Below are 12,935 nucleotides of genomic sequence, written 5' to 3'. Positions count from 1 at the left end.
TAGTAAATTGTTCCTGAGCGGTTCAGTTCTGCAGCTCTTATTATCTTCTCCAACATCAGATTAAAGAAGTCACATGAAAGGGATTCGCCCTGTCTGAAACCACGTTTGGTGACGAACGGCTTGGAGAGGTCTTTCCCAATTCTGACGGAGCTGGTGGTATTGCTCAACGTCATTTTACACAGCCGTATGAGTTTTGAGGGGATGCCAAATTCAGACATAGCGGCGTATAGGCAACTCCTTTTAGTGCTGTCAAAAGCGGCTTTAAAGTCGACAAATAGGTCGTGAGTGTCGATCCTTTTCTCGCGGTCTTTTCCAAGATTTGACTATATTGTGAATACCTGGTCTATGGTGGATTTGCCAGGTCTAAAGCCACACTGATAAGGCCCAATCAGTTCATTGACGGTGGGCTTCAGTCTTTCACACAATACGCTCGATAAGACCTTGTAACCTATGATTATAAGGCTGATCGCGCGGTAGTTGGCGCGAATGGCGGGGTCACCCTTTTTGTGGATTGGGCGGAGCACACTTAAATTCCAGTCGTCGGGCATGCGTTCATCTGACCATATTCTGCACAAGAGTTGATGCATGCACCTTATCAACTCCTCGCCGCCGTACTTGAATAGCTCAGCTGGCAGGCTGTCAGCTCCAGCAGCTTTGTTGTTTTTCAGCCGCGTTATTGCTATACGTACCTCGCCATAGTCAGGCGGTGGAACGTCGACTCCGTCATCATCGACTGCGGGCTCGAGTTCTTCTTATCCACAACTTTCCGTGCTGCTTCCATTAAGTAAGGCGGAAAAGTGTTCCCTCCATAACTTAAGTATGCTCTGGACATCGGTTACTAGGTCACCATTGTTGTTCTTACAGGAGTACGCCCTGGTCATGAAACCTTCCGTAAGTCGCCTAAATCTCCGGTAAAGTTTTCGGGCATTCTTCCTGTCGGCCAGCATTTCAAGCCCTTCGCACGCACGTATTTTGGCCTCTCTCTTCTTATTGCGGCAAATACGTCTCGCTTCCCTCTTCATATCCTTATTGCGGTCCCACATAGCGCGCGTTCCGCCCGATCGCAGCGTGGCCCTGTAGGCGGCATATTTTTTCTCTGCAGTTTCCTGACACTCCTCATCGTACCAGTTGTTGTTTCGGGCTCGCTGAAATCCGACTTCTTCGGCGGCGGTACTTAATGAGCGGGAAATGTGGTTCCACTGCTCGCATATGTCGGTTTTTTGAAGAGTGCACTCTGAGAGCAGGTGTGAGAGTCGAGTAGCGAAGTAGCAAAAGCGCTGGCTGTCTGTTGTGATTGTAGCTTTTCGACGTTAAGCTGTATGCTTGTTTTATGTTTTATGCTTGAACCTAGTACTGCATACTACCATGTTGCGGGCCCCGGTGAAGTCAATCAGCCTCAATCCGTTGTCGGACGTTTCGTCGTGGAGGCTGAATTTTCCGACGGTTGACGAGATGTTGAAGAATCTCGCTTTGACGCGGATTGTGGCTAGACGCTCGTCCACCGGGGTGAACGACAGTACTCGGCGACGGAGTCTCTCTCCCACCACAAATCCAACTCCAACTTTGCGCGCCTTTACATGGCAGCTGTAGTAGACGTCGCAAAGCCCAAGACACTGTTTGCCTTGCCCCGTCCAACGCATTTCTTGGATGGCGGTGATGTCAGCTTTTTTCCTTACGAGGACATCAACCAGCCGGGCAGAGGCACCTACCTTCCCCATTAAGGGTCCGGACATTCCAGGTGCATGCCTTTAAATCATAGTCCTTTAAACGTTTGCCACGGTCGTAATCATGGGGGTTAGGGGTCTCATCTGAGGCTTTGCCTTGCTTCTTCACTGGAAGTAGTTTTTACTTGGCGGGTCCCGAACCCAGCGATATAAAAATTCTACGTCGGAATTTCGTTTTCTGCTCCGATTTATCACGTCGTTTACTCCGAAGGCTTTATTAAAACTTTAAACTATGTGATTTTTTGCCATTTTTCGCAATTTACTCGAAATTTTGAGGGAGTAGAAGTCAAACGGACCTCGGGTTCAGCGGGTCGAATTACTTGTCGGTAGGTGGGTCTGGTTAAAAGCACACAGCAATTTTTTGTGTTCTATGTATAATATGTACTTAAATATGTATGTATGTATATACCAATTATTATTCTGATTTTTGTTTACCTGGAAATTTGATTTCAAGTATAAAAACCAGTAAAAAAAATGTATTTACTGCCGTCAAACACCGTTTTCTTAAATGGTAGGAAAGAAGCCATTTTGGTAGGTTTTTGAACCAGATCTTGGTAGGAAAGAGAGTTTTTCAGTGGTAACCCTGATCATGGGATATGGCACAAATACAGGAATTTAAAGAAAATACATATAAATTAAATAAATTACTAGGACGGTCCCGTACAATACAGGACGGTTGGTCACTGCATGTATAGTTGAAGCGAGAGTTTTTTTTGCGGAATTGCCATTTCTCCACATTTTTGTGATGCAAAATTTACCAAATCACTACATATTATAAAACAAAGTCACTTTTTCTGTCCCTATGTCCCCTTAAATGCTTAAATCTTGAAAACTAAGCAACGGATTTTGATGCGGTTTTTTTTTAATAGATAGATTGGTTGAAGAGGAAGGTTTATGTCATTATAATGTGAAGAAATATATAAAGGGGGCGTGGCAATCGGACAAAATGTGGTAAAAACCCATAAATTTTTTGTTTACACAGCCATAAATCATAAAAGAATCCACCGATTAAAATGAAACTTACTTGAAGTTAAACTTTGAAATATTTACATTCGTTCTGCATCAAAAAAAATAGTTGATTCATATCTTATTTAACCAAAATTGTTTAAACAAAAGCAGCACTTTTTCCAAAAAAAGCTGTTTGTGTGTTTGTTCGCTGTCAACCGAATGAAACATTAGAAGTTATGCGGGAATCTCACCCCACCTCATTCATGTCGAATTAGATCGTATGGTGAAAGAACTCGGTACGTATGTATGTAAGTACATATGTACGAATCTCTCGCATAATTAAATTTCGGACGTATGTATGTATGTATGTATGTATTTTCAATTCATGTCTTTATTGCCGTACTGAATTCCATTGCATTGAGGGTTTTTATACAGAAAACCCAAATTTGAAAAATTTTTAGTTGTGAGTGTTTTTTCAGCGAAATAAACCGCTCTGTTCACGTTCTATATTAATAAATCGCACATAATTAAAATACAGTTTTTGAATAGTTTTTATTGATTCGGAGCGCGCGTTAGATATTCCAAAGATAGCAGGAAATCTTCATGGTATAAAGAAAGGGGAACTGTTTTACTCCAAATGTAACGCGTGCGGGCCACGGGCAGTAATGAATAAATCAAAACTACGGGATCGATTTTAATCATTTTTTCAGTGAGTGACATAGGCCTTATATTTTATTTCCGTGCGAAGCCGGGGCGGGTTGCTAGTTGAGAATAAAATACAAAAACAAAGGATTTTTGGCCCAAATTAAAATAAGTTCATGTGTTTTTAATGTTGTTATACTTTTAATGCAATAAATTATTGCATAACATTAGTTAGAAAATTTTAATGTTAAAACAAAAAAATATAGACAGCATTAGTTTGTTCGAAGTAATGCAATCAAATTGTATTAAGAATTCAATTTTCAAAATTAACGCAATAAATTTGGAAAATTAATGTATTAACATTAAAATGCTAACGCATAAAAATGTACGAGTTTATTAGTTGGTGAATTATGCAGGACGCGCAAGAAGTAAGGTCAAGTATTCGTTTCGGCATAACTACTATGATTAGACGTGTTATAAGCAGAGAGCCTTAGCTTGAAAAAAATTTGTTTTTAACAAGCCCGGAAACAATAAATCCAGGTGTTTCACGGTTAACATTCCTGAGGGTCAATTCTCGTTCTGCGTTACTCGCAAGTGATAAAAATAACACTTTCTGAAAATCCTTTCCCGACACTCCCGATAAAACCGCAACCCCGCAAATTCCCAAAATCTTCCCTAAAAACGATGTTTGAAAAATGCACTTTTAATGTTTTATTGAGACGAAAACGAACATCAAAGCAAAACAAAATAATCGGAAGATGCCAGATCTTTCATTATTATTTTTATTATTTAAAATTTATTTGAAAGACATAAACATTTTTGTCAAGTTTCGATCGGTTTGCAAACCACGCCACACACGTTGAAATCTCAACCGATCGTTTCAATTTGTTGTCTTTTTGAAGCCTGCTTTAGAAATAGATATCGTGATCCACGGGATCCGCGGTACAACTCTGAAAAACGTCGGGATGGTCGGGTTCGGGACTTAAATATCGAATTTCGGGATGGGCGGGATCGGGATTAAATAGTTATTATATTATGTACATATAACAGTTTCCGCGAAAGCCTTATCTTTTCAGTGTGTATTCACTAATTAAATTTTTTTATATTTATAGGTTTACAGGTTGTGCTAAATTCGATCTTGCGGGCAATGATACCACTCCTACATATTGCGTTGTTAGTATTATTTGTTATTATTATATATGCCATTATTGGTCTAGAACTGTTTTCGGGAAAGCTGCATAAAACATGTCTTCGCCCGGACACAGGTTTGTTTGATTTTATTTTTAAGAGCCAAAATAAATCTCAAAGTTTTTTATATATTTTTTTCTGATGTTCAAAGGCGAGATAATGGAGGATGAGCATCCCTGTGGTACAGGTTTCCGATGTCCTGACGATTATGTTTGTCATGAAAAATGGGACGGTCCTAATTATGGAATAACAAATTTCGACAACTTTGGTCTGGCCATGTTAACTGTATTCCAATGTGTTACACTTGAAGGTTGGACAGATGTATTATACGACGTAAGTCAAAGCAATGTACAGACATTCTCTGAAATATATGAGCGATTCACAACGGTGTCGTAAGAGTCGTATTGTTGTATGTCGTAAACTTTAAAAGCTTAAATAAATGTTTAGAGAACTTGAAACGACAATCAACTATTTTTTAGCACTACAAAAAATCATAATATGACTTTGATGGTACTTTGCGAACTCCCTTAATATAATTCTTAGCCGTTTAAAGTTTACGACATACAACGATACGACACTTACGACACCGTTGTGAATACCCCAATAATAATATAATAACACAATATTTTTTAATTATTTTTATTCCCTATTTAATAGATACAAGATGCCATGGGTAGTACCTGGCAGTGGATATACTTTGTTTCAATGGTTATCCTAGGTGCTTTTTTTGTAATGAATTTAATTCTTGGTGTGCTGTCTGGTGAATTTTCAAAGGAACGAACAAAAGCAAAAAATCGTGGAGATTTTCAGAAACTTAGAGAGAAGCAACAAATTGAGGAGGACGTACGGGGCTACCTGGATTGGATTACTCAAGCTGAAGATATTGAACCAGATGTGGATGGTAATTTAACGCAGGATGGTAAAACAAAACAGTCCAATGAGATAAATTCGTCGGATCAATTGGAAGAAGAAGGCCAGGAAGTTCAAATATCTGAGTCGTGGTGGCGCAAGAAGAAGAAAGATTTGGATCGTTTAAATCGTAGGATGAGGAGGTCCTGTCGAAAGGCTGTGAAATCACAAGCCTTTTATTGGCTTATTATAATATTGGTGTTTTTAAATACTGGGGTTCTTGCTACAGAACATCATCGTCAGCCATACTGGCTTGATGAATTTCAAGGTATTTGTTGTTTTTTCTACAATTTTAGTAAATCCATGTCAAGTGAACCGCAAAAGGTATTTCGTTGCATTCTTATACAAGGCTTTCTCGCTTCTTACCACTTTAAGCGCCGGAAGAACCAACAGCCAATGATAAAATGGATTGTGTGACTTGCAGATTTGCACTCAAATTGAAACATTTTGACTTAAGTTTTAGTCATGTAAATAGGGTGAACGCTGAAAAAATTACGACTTCTCTCCGTTATTCTTGTTTTCATAGATCCTGTGTGGAGGGGAATCAAAAAGATCGTGGAAATTATTCCAAAAAAATATTCAAATCCGTTGGAGCCATCTAAACTAAAGTTCTCGCTGGAGAAAACTACCATTTTCTAGTCGTCCTTCTAAGAAATGCGAACCGTGGTTCTTAACGTTTTGCATTAATTGCCATTTTCTGAAAGTAATTCACAATCTAACTTGTTGCATCATGAACACCATCGTTTATCTTTAGTTTTGATCCACTTTCGTGACAATAAGAAGCTGACCTCGTGACCAGTGCTGCCAACTATTTTCGAGTAAAAAAATCCATATGTTTATAAAAGCCCGCTAGAAAAACCTAAATTCCACAAAACAAATGCTGAGAAATAAGAAGGTTTATATCAATTCGTTTTTGTTCCGGCTCGAAGGACCAAAACGTTCGTTGCAGAGCTGAGTCACTTGTTCCTTACCTCTCAGCAATGCTTGAACTACAAATACTCTTATTTTAAAATTCTCTACCCCTTACCACTGGTGGGGGGAAGTAGAGTCTAATAAAATAAGAGGTTAGTACTTTCAATATTAAAAGTTTTACCCCTTACCGCTGGTGGGGTCAAGTAAAACTTTAATAAAGAAAGAAGAATGAAGATTATTAAATGCTTTACCTCTTACCTCTGGTGGGGGGAAGTAAGGCATATAAAATAAAAAAGAGAAGAAGAAGAGTGTTATTTGAGAATCTTTTCGGTTCTGAATGTTTATTAAATACTAGATTGCTCTCACCCGCTTCGCTGAGTGCATGAAATTTCTGCGTGCTACATTATGTGTATTTTCAATAAGACTCAGTATACTTAAAATATGCCAAAGACAGAAGATTTAAAATTTTTTTAACCATCTTCAAAATATTTTCAAACTAAGACTTTCTTAAACCTCTCTCTTGTTATATGTTTTCTTATTTACATGTAGTTTAGAAATGACCCAAATATAAATAATTCATTGAAATTATTGAATAGTTTGAATTAAATTTTTAAACAGTTGGCGACCTTTTTAAATCACTTTCGCCTGACAATTAAAGTTGAATTTGAATTTTTAAACATGTGGAAACCCTGCTATACATATGTAGCTTAGAAATAAAGCCTTTTCGAGACTCTTTCGATTAATATCGTAATAACTCATTTAACTTAGTTTGAATTTAGTTTTGAAACAGGTGGTAAGCCCCTTCAAATACCTCAGAAAATTCTGCATGTTCATGCCGAACATTTCAAAACACTCTTACTTTTGACACATAAACTTGAGTATAATCAATTTCTTTCGACTTTTAAAACAGGTGGCATCCCATTTCAAAATATTTTCCAACGAAAACCTTATTCTGGGTTATCGCTGAAACCATCGTAGTCCGATTTTCGTAAAATCTACGAAAACACGATCACTGAATCCCAATGCATTCAAAGTGTGTGCTTCATTCGTATCTATTCAGAATTAGTGATAGCATTTTCGTAGATTTCGAGAAAATTCGGCCTACGACGGTTTCAGTGGTAGCCCTGATTAAACCCCTTTCGTCCAACACCGATATTATGAACATATTCCAATTACTTGATTCCCTTAACTCAAGTGGCAACCTTCCTACATTAGTTTAGAACTAAAACTCTTTTCAAAAACATTTCGATTGGTACCCGTATTTTAGTAATTAAATTAAATTTATTGATTTTAATTTTTAAACGGGGGGGCAACCATTGTAAAACACCTCATTACTTTTGTAAATGTTCAATCTGCAGATTTCGTAATAATCTTTCGTATGCTAGCCATATTTTAATTTTTCAGATAGCTTGCGAATAATTAATTTAAATTTGACTTTTCAAACAGGTGGTAACCCTTTTCAAAATATTTTCAAACAACATTTTTTTAAGCCTCTTGGCATACATTTTTTAATATAATTTTCAAATAAATAATTCCCTTACTTCAAGTTGAATTTGATTTTTTAAACAGGTGGCAGCCATCCTTCATGAATATGGAAGTGATTTAATATATCTCCATACCAAGCTCCAGTACCCTATCACAAATATTTCCTGAGATATGCAGTATGAAAAATTACGTTTGTATGGGGAGGTGCCACGCCCCTCGTCTAATCGAGATTAAATCTATCCTATATTTTAAGTTGGGCTAAAAGACACCAGTGTACAAAATTTCATGATGATCGGTTGAGTAGTTAAAGCGTGAAAGCGTAGCAAACAAACAAACTCACTTTCAGATTTATAATATTAGTAAGGAAGTAAGGATTTTCTTACTTTACGCTTCCTAACTACCCAATTTGCCAAACGACGTCGNTACCTTCTGTCACCTGAAAAAGACTTGCGTGCCAAATGAACTTTTCTCTCAAAGTTTACACTGCTGGCAAATGTAAATAAGGATTACAATTTAAACACTAATTAATCCGACTAAAGTAAAATCTGTGGAAAATTAACAATAAAATACTTTTTTCGCAAAATCTTTAAAGGACCCTTTTATTTCTCAAACAAACCTGGGTAACAGTTGTTCGTCGCCACGCTGTAAAGTAAAAGTACAGTTTTCTACCAAAGTAAAAAAAAACATTATTCCCACAAATTTTATTTTTTATTAATAAGGCCAATAGAGTGAACTTTACCTTTATAAAAAAAACATTTTATATGAGAAATATTATGAATACTGGAAAAAGATGTAGGTGGCTTAATTTTCTGAGCACAAGTGTACATTGTGGATTCCATATTCTGTCATGATAAAAAATTGTCATAATTAAACGGTTTACTATCCAAATGAATGACTTTTATTTATGCCTAGATATATACAAATTTGGGCGTGGAACTTGTCCAACCTAGACCGAAGGTTCCTCAAAAAACTTGTAGGTTCGAAGAAACGGATTCGTTTCGAGTTCACCCAACCGACTTCACCAGAGCGACGTCGTTTCGAGTTCATCAAAGTGACTTCGCCAGAGCGACGTCGTAACGACGTCGTCTTCGCCCTGTGGCAAATTGGGTAATTGTATATGTACATATGTGTGTGTGTGTATGTATGTATATTTACAAAAGATAAAATAAGAAACCAGTGCATTGGTTCTTATGGTATTTTGGTTGTGTGCCTCTGCTACATCTTTGCATGTAAAGAATATTGATATGCAATGTATTTTCTATTTGTAGCACAATAAGGGTTGCTTTGCAGCATTGACATTTTAATGTTTCCCGTATGCGCTGCATTTTTTGTGTGTTTATATTTTTACAACTGATAAAGGATCAACCGATTCAATATTTTATTGTTTCCCGCGAACGTTTACCTACTTAATTACCTACTTTAGTGTGTCGAATGCACTGGACATTCTTATCGTATCCCTGCAAAAAATGGGACTAATCCGGGATGACTCCGGGAGCAATCGCAAAGGAGCATGCGACTAATACCACTTTTGATCTCTTTATATGGAATCAACTGATCGCTTTTGTTCGGGCATGTCCTATGAAGACACTAATTGTTCACCTTTATACCCGAACGGGTATAAAAAGCGACTAGTCACCTTAAAAAAATAAAAATAAAAATTTGCGCCAGCTGAGATTCGAACCGGGGTGCTCAGTTTTGTTAGGCGAATACTCTCTCTGTGTGCCAACGCCGCACATGAAATTTCATTGACTAAGTGCGTACATATCATTAAATCGTTAATAGTACCCGTTAGAGATGAGTTGGGGACTAATTGATCTCCAATTATACCCATAAGTGATGAGTCGAGACTAATTGACCTCCATTAGTACCCGTATGAGACTACTTGCGACTAATTAATGCCCAATTGTACCCGATTGAGAGTAATCTCGGAATACTCTCTTTAGAGATTAGTCGCACAATTTTTTGCAGGGATCTTTGTGTTTGGATACATACATATGAATTTATATATGTAAATGTAAGCGTACAAATTATATTTTCTTCTATTTATATTTTCTTCAGTGGACTGTATTTTAGTTTTGGTGCAAGTGCACAATTTTTATCTTTCCTTTGTATATTCAAGGATTGGAAATGTTTATTACAATTTTAAGTTTGAGTATTTTTAAGACCCAGGCATATATGTATGTTTGTATATATTCACACATGTTCAAAGATGTTTGAACAACAAGGGAAGAAAAAAATATGTAAATGCATATTATGACACAAAATACATAATAATAATAATAATAGATTGGCGCTTACACATATGTTAGTGTTTGGCCGAGCCTCTCCTCCGATTTGTGACGTGCGCCTTGCTGTTGTCACACAACAAAACAGAAATACACTCGGAGGTTTGCCCTTGCCTGCCGACGGACGACCGCTGTTAAGAAAAACCCTTTTGTCTATATTTTTTTGCGATGTTGCTTTGACCAGGGCTTGAACTANACATATGTTAGTGTTTGGCCGAGCCTCTCCTCCGATTTGTGACGTGCGCCTTGCTGTTGTCACACAACAAAACAGAAATACACTCGGAGGTTTGCCCTTGCCTGCCGACGGACGACCGCTGTTAAGAAAAACCCTTTTGTCTATATTTTTTTGCGATGTTGCTTTGACCAGGGCTTGAACTAAGGCGTTGCGGAGTGGAAGCGCGCACTGCTTACCACTACACCACAGCAAAATACATATTTTGTCGAAAAAGCATAAAAATGATTATTTTGGTAATAAGTTAATTCATTTTTACATAATTTCATCCAGCGAGGTTTGTTTAATTGACAAAAAGAGGAAGCTGACAAACAACGAAAAGTTCCGTTATTTTCTAGTAAAAATTGTAATATACTCGGAAAAATATTTTGACTGTTGTTTTCCAATGGCACAGCTTAGCGCTGAACCGGTTTTGGTGGTCGAAAAATTCAATGAAAATTTACCGAAAGGGAGAGAATCTTTGCGTTCGTTTTGAGCGAAAGCTGTTTAACAGTTTCCAGGTGTGTTGTGAACTGATCAACGAGTTTCATTCTGCATCTATTGCAACTGCTCAATATCCACAAAAATAGTTTTTGTGAAGCAATATTTTCATTTTTGTCATCTTTTAAATATTGTCCAACAACGTCTTGTGACGCAGAGCGTTCATTTTCATAAGTATGTACAACTTTTTATGCGATAATCGAAAAAATTTTCGTCGGAAAATATATATTGTATACATACATACATTTTTTGAGCATATATCGAGCATATTTTTAATATGTTGGAGTAATATTAATGATCATATAATTAAGTTTTTTGTGCATATTTTTGTCTTCCCTCCTCTTCTTCTTCTTTTTTGGCGCTGTAACCGCCTAAGCGATTTTGGCCGAGTTTAGCAAAGCACGCCAGTCGTTTCTCTTCTGTGCCAACTGACGCCAATTGGAAACGCCAAGTCAAGCCAAGTCCTTCTCCACCTGATCTTTCTATCGCAGTGGGGGCCTCCCTCTTCCTCTGCTACCACCAGCGGGTTCCGAGTTGAATACTTTCAGAGCTGGTGCGTCGGTGTCCATTCGAACGACATGGCCAAGACAGCGGATCCGCTGCATTTTGATTGGCTGCATTATGTCCATGGCGTTGTAAAGCTCATACAGCTCATCGTTCCATCGTCTGCGGTACTCGCCATCGCCAACGCGTAAAGGCCCGTAAATCTTCTGCAAAATCTTTTTCTCAAACACTCCAAGAGCCGCCTCATCGGATGTTGTCATTGTCCATGCTTCTGCGCCATATACCAGCACGGGCATGATGAGTGACTTATAGAGCGTGGTTTTCGTACGTCGAGAGAGGACTTTACTCCTGAATTGCCTACTCAGTCCAAAGTAGCACTTGTTGGCAAGAGTGATTCTGCGTTGGATTTCCATGGTGACGTTATTATCGGTGTTAAGGCTGGTTCCCAAGTAAACAAAATTCTGTACTTTCTCGAAATTGTAACTGTCTGTAACGTGCGCGAATATGCTGACTGTTTGTTTGATGGCAGGAGATACTTCGTCTTGTCCTCGTTTACCACCAGACCCATGCGCTTTGCTTCCCTATCCAACTTGGAAAAGGCAGAACAGACTTCGCGGTTTTTGCTACCGATGATGTCGATATCATCGGAACAAGCCAGCAATTGCACGCTCTTGTGGTAAATTGTTCCTGAGCGGTTGAGTTCTGTAGCTCTTATTATCTTCTCCAACATCAGATTAAAGAAGTCACATGAAAGGGAGTCGCCCTGTCTGAAACCCCGTTTTGTGGCGAACGGCTCGGAGAGGTCTTTCCCAATTCTGACGGAGCTGGTGGTATTGCTCAACGTCATTTTACACAGCCGTATGAGTTTTGAGGGGATGCCAAATTCAGACATAGCGGCGTATAGGCAACTCCTTTTAGTGCTGTCAAAAGCGGCTTTAAAGTCGACAAATAGGTCGTGAGTGTCGATTCTTTTCTCGCGGGTCTTTTCCAAGATTTGGCGTATTGTGAATACCTGGTCTATGGTGGATTTGCCAGGTCTAAAGCCACACTGATAAGGCCCAATCAGTTCATTGACGGTGGGCTTCAGTCTTTCACACAATACGCTCGATAAGACCTTGTAACCTATGCTTAGAAGGCTGATCCCGCGGTAGTTGGCGCGAATGGCGGGGTCACCTTTCTTGTGGATTGGGCAGAGCACACTTAAATTCCAGTCGTCGGGCATGCGTTCATCTGACCATATTCTGCACAAGAGTTGTTGCATGCACCTTATCACCTCCGCGCTTCGTACTTGAATAGCTCAGCTAGCAGGGTGTCAGCTCCGGCAGCTTTGTTGTTTTTCAGCCGCGTTATTGCTCTTCGTACCTCGTCATAGTCAGGGGGTGGAACATGGACTGAGGTCTCGGACTCTTCTTCTCCACAATTTTCCGTGCTGCTACCATTATGTAGGGCGAAAAAGTGTTCCCTCCATAATTTAAGTATGCTCTGGACATCGGTTACTAGGTCACCATTGTTGTTCTTACAGGAGTACGCCCTGGTCTTGAGACCTTCCGTAAGTCGCCTAACTCTCTGGTAAAATTTTCGGGCATTCTTCCTGTCGGCCAGCATTTCAAGCTCTTCGCACTCACG

General features: G+C 38.8%; 1 protein-coding gene across 1 annotated transcript in view; it reads left to right on the top strand.

Moving 5' to 3' along the window:
* Nucleotides 1–12,935, top strand: part of Ca-alpha1D (Ca[2+]-channel protein alpha[[1]] subunit D) — a 435,534-nt gene that overhangs the window by 26,743 nt on the left and 395,856 nt on the right. The window contains exons 4-6 of the mRNA XM_017627184.1: nt 4,427–4,579; nt 4,654–4,835; nt 5,160–5,679. Of these exons, the coding sequence (XP_017482673.1) occupies nt 4,427–4,579; nt 4,654–4,835; nt 5,160–5,679 (855 nt within the window). The remainder of the gene's footprint in view (nt 1–4,426; nt 4,580–4,653; nt 4,836–5,159; nt 5,680–12,935) is intronic.

This window comes from Rhagoletis zephyria, unplaced genomic scaffold (genome assembly GCF_001687245.7).
Source record: "Rhagoletis zephyria isolate East Lansing unplaced genomic scaffold, Rhagoletis_zephyria_1.1 Rzeph_scaffold_00070, whole genome shotgun sequence".
Lineage (NCBI taxonomy): Eukaryota > Metazoa > Arthropoda > Insecta > Diptera > Tephritidae > Rhagoletis > Rhagoletis zephyria.
This window is presented reverse-complemented; position numbering and strand designations above follow the sequence as displayed.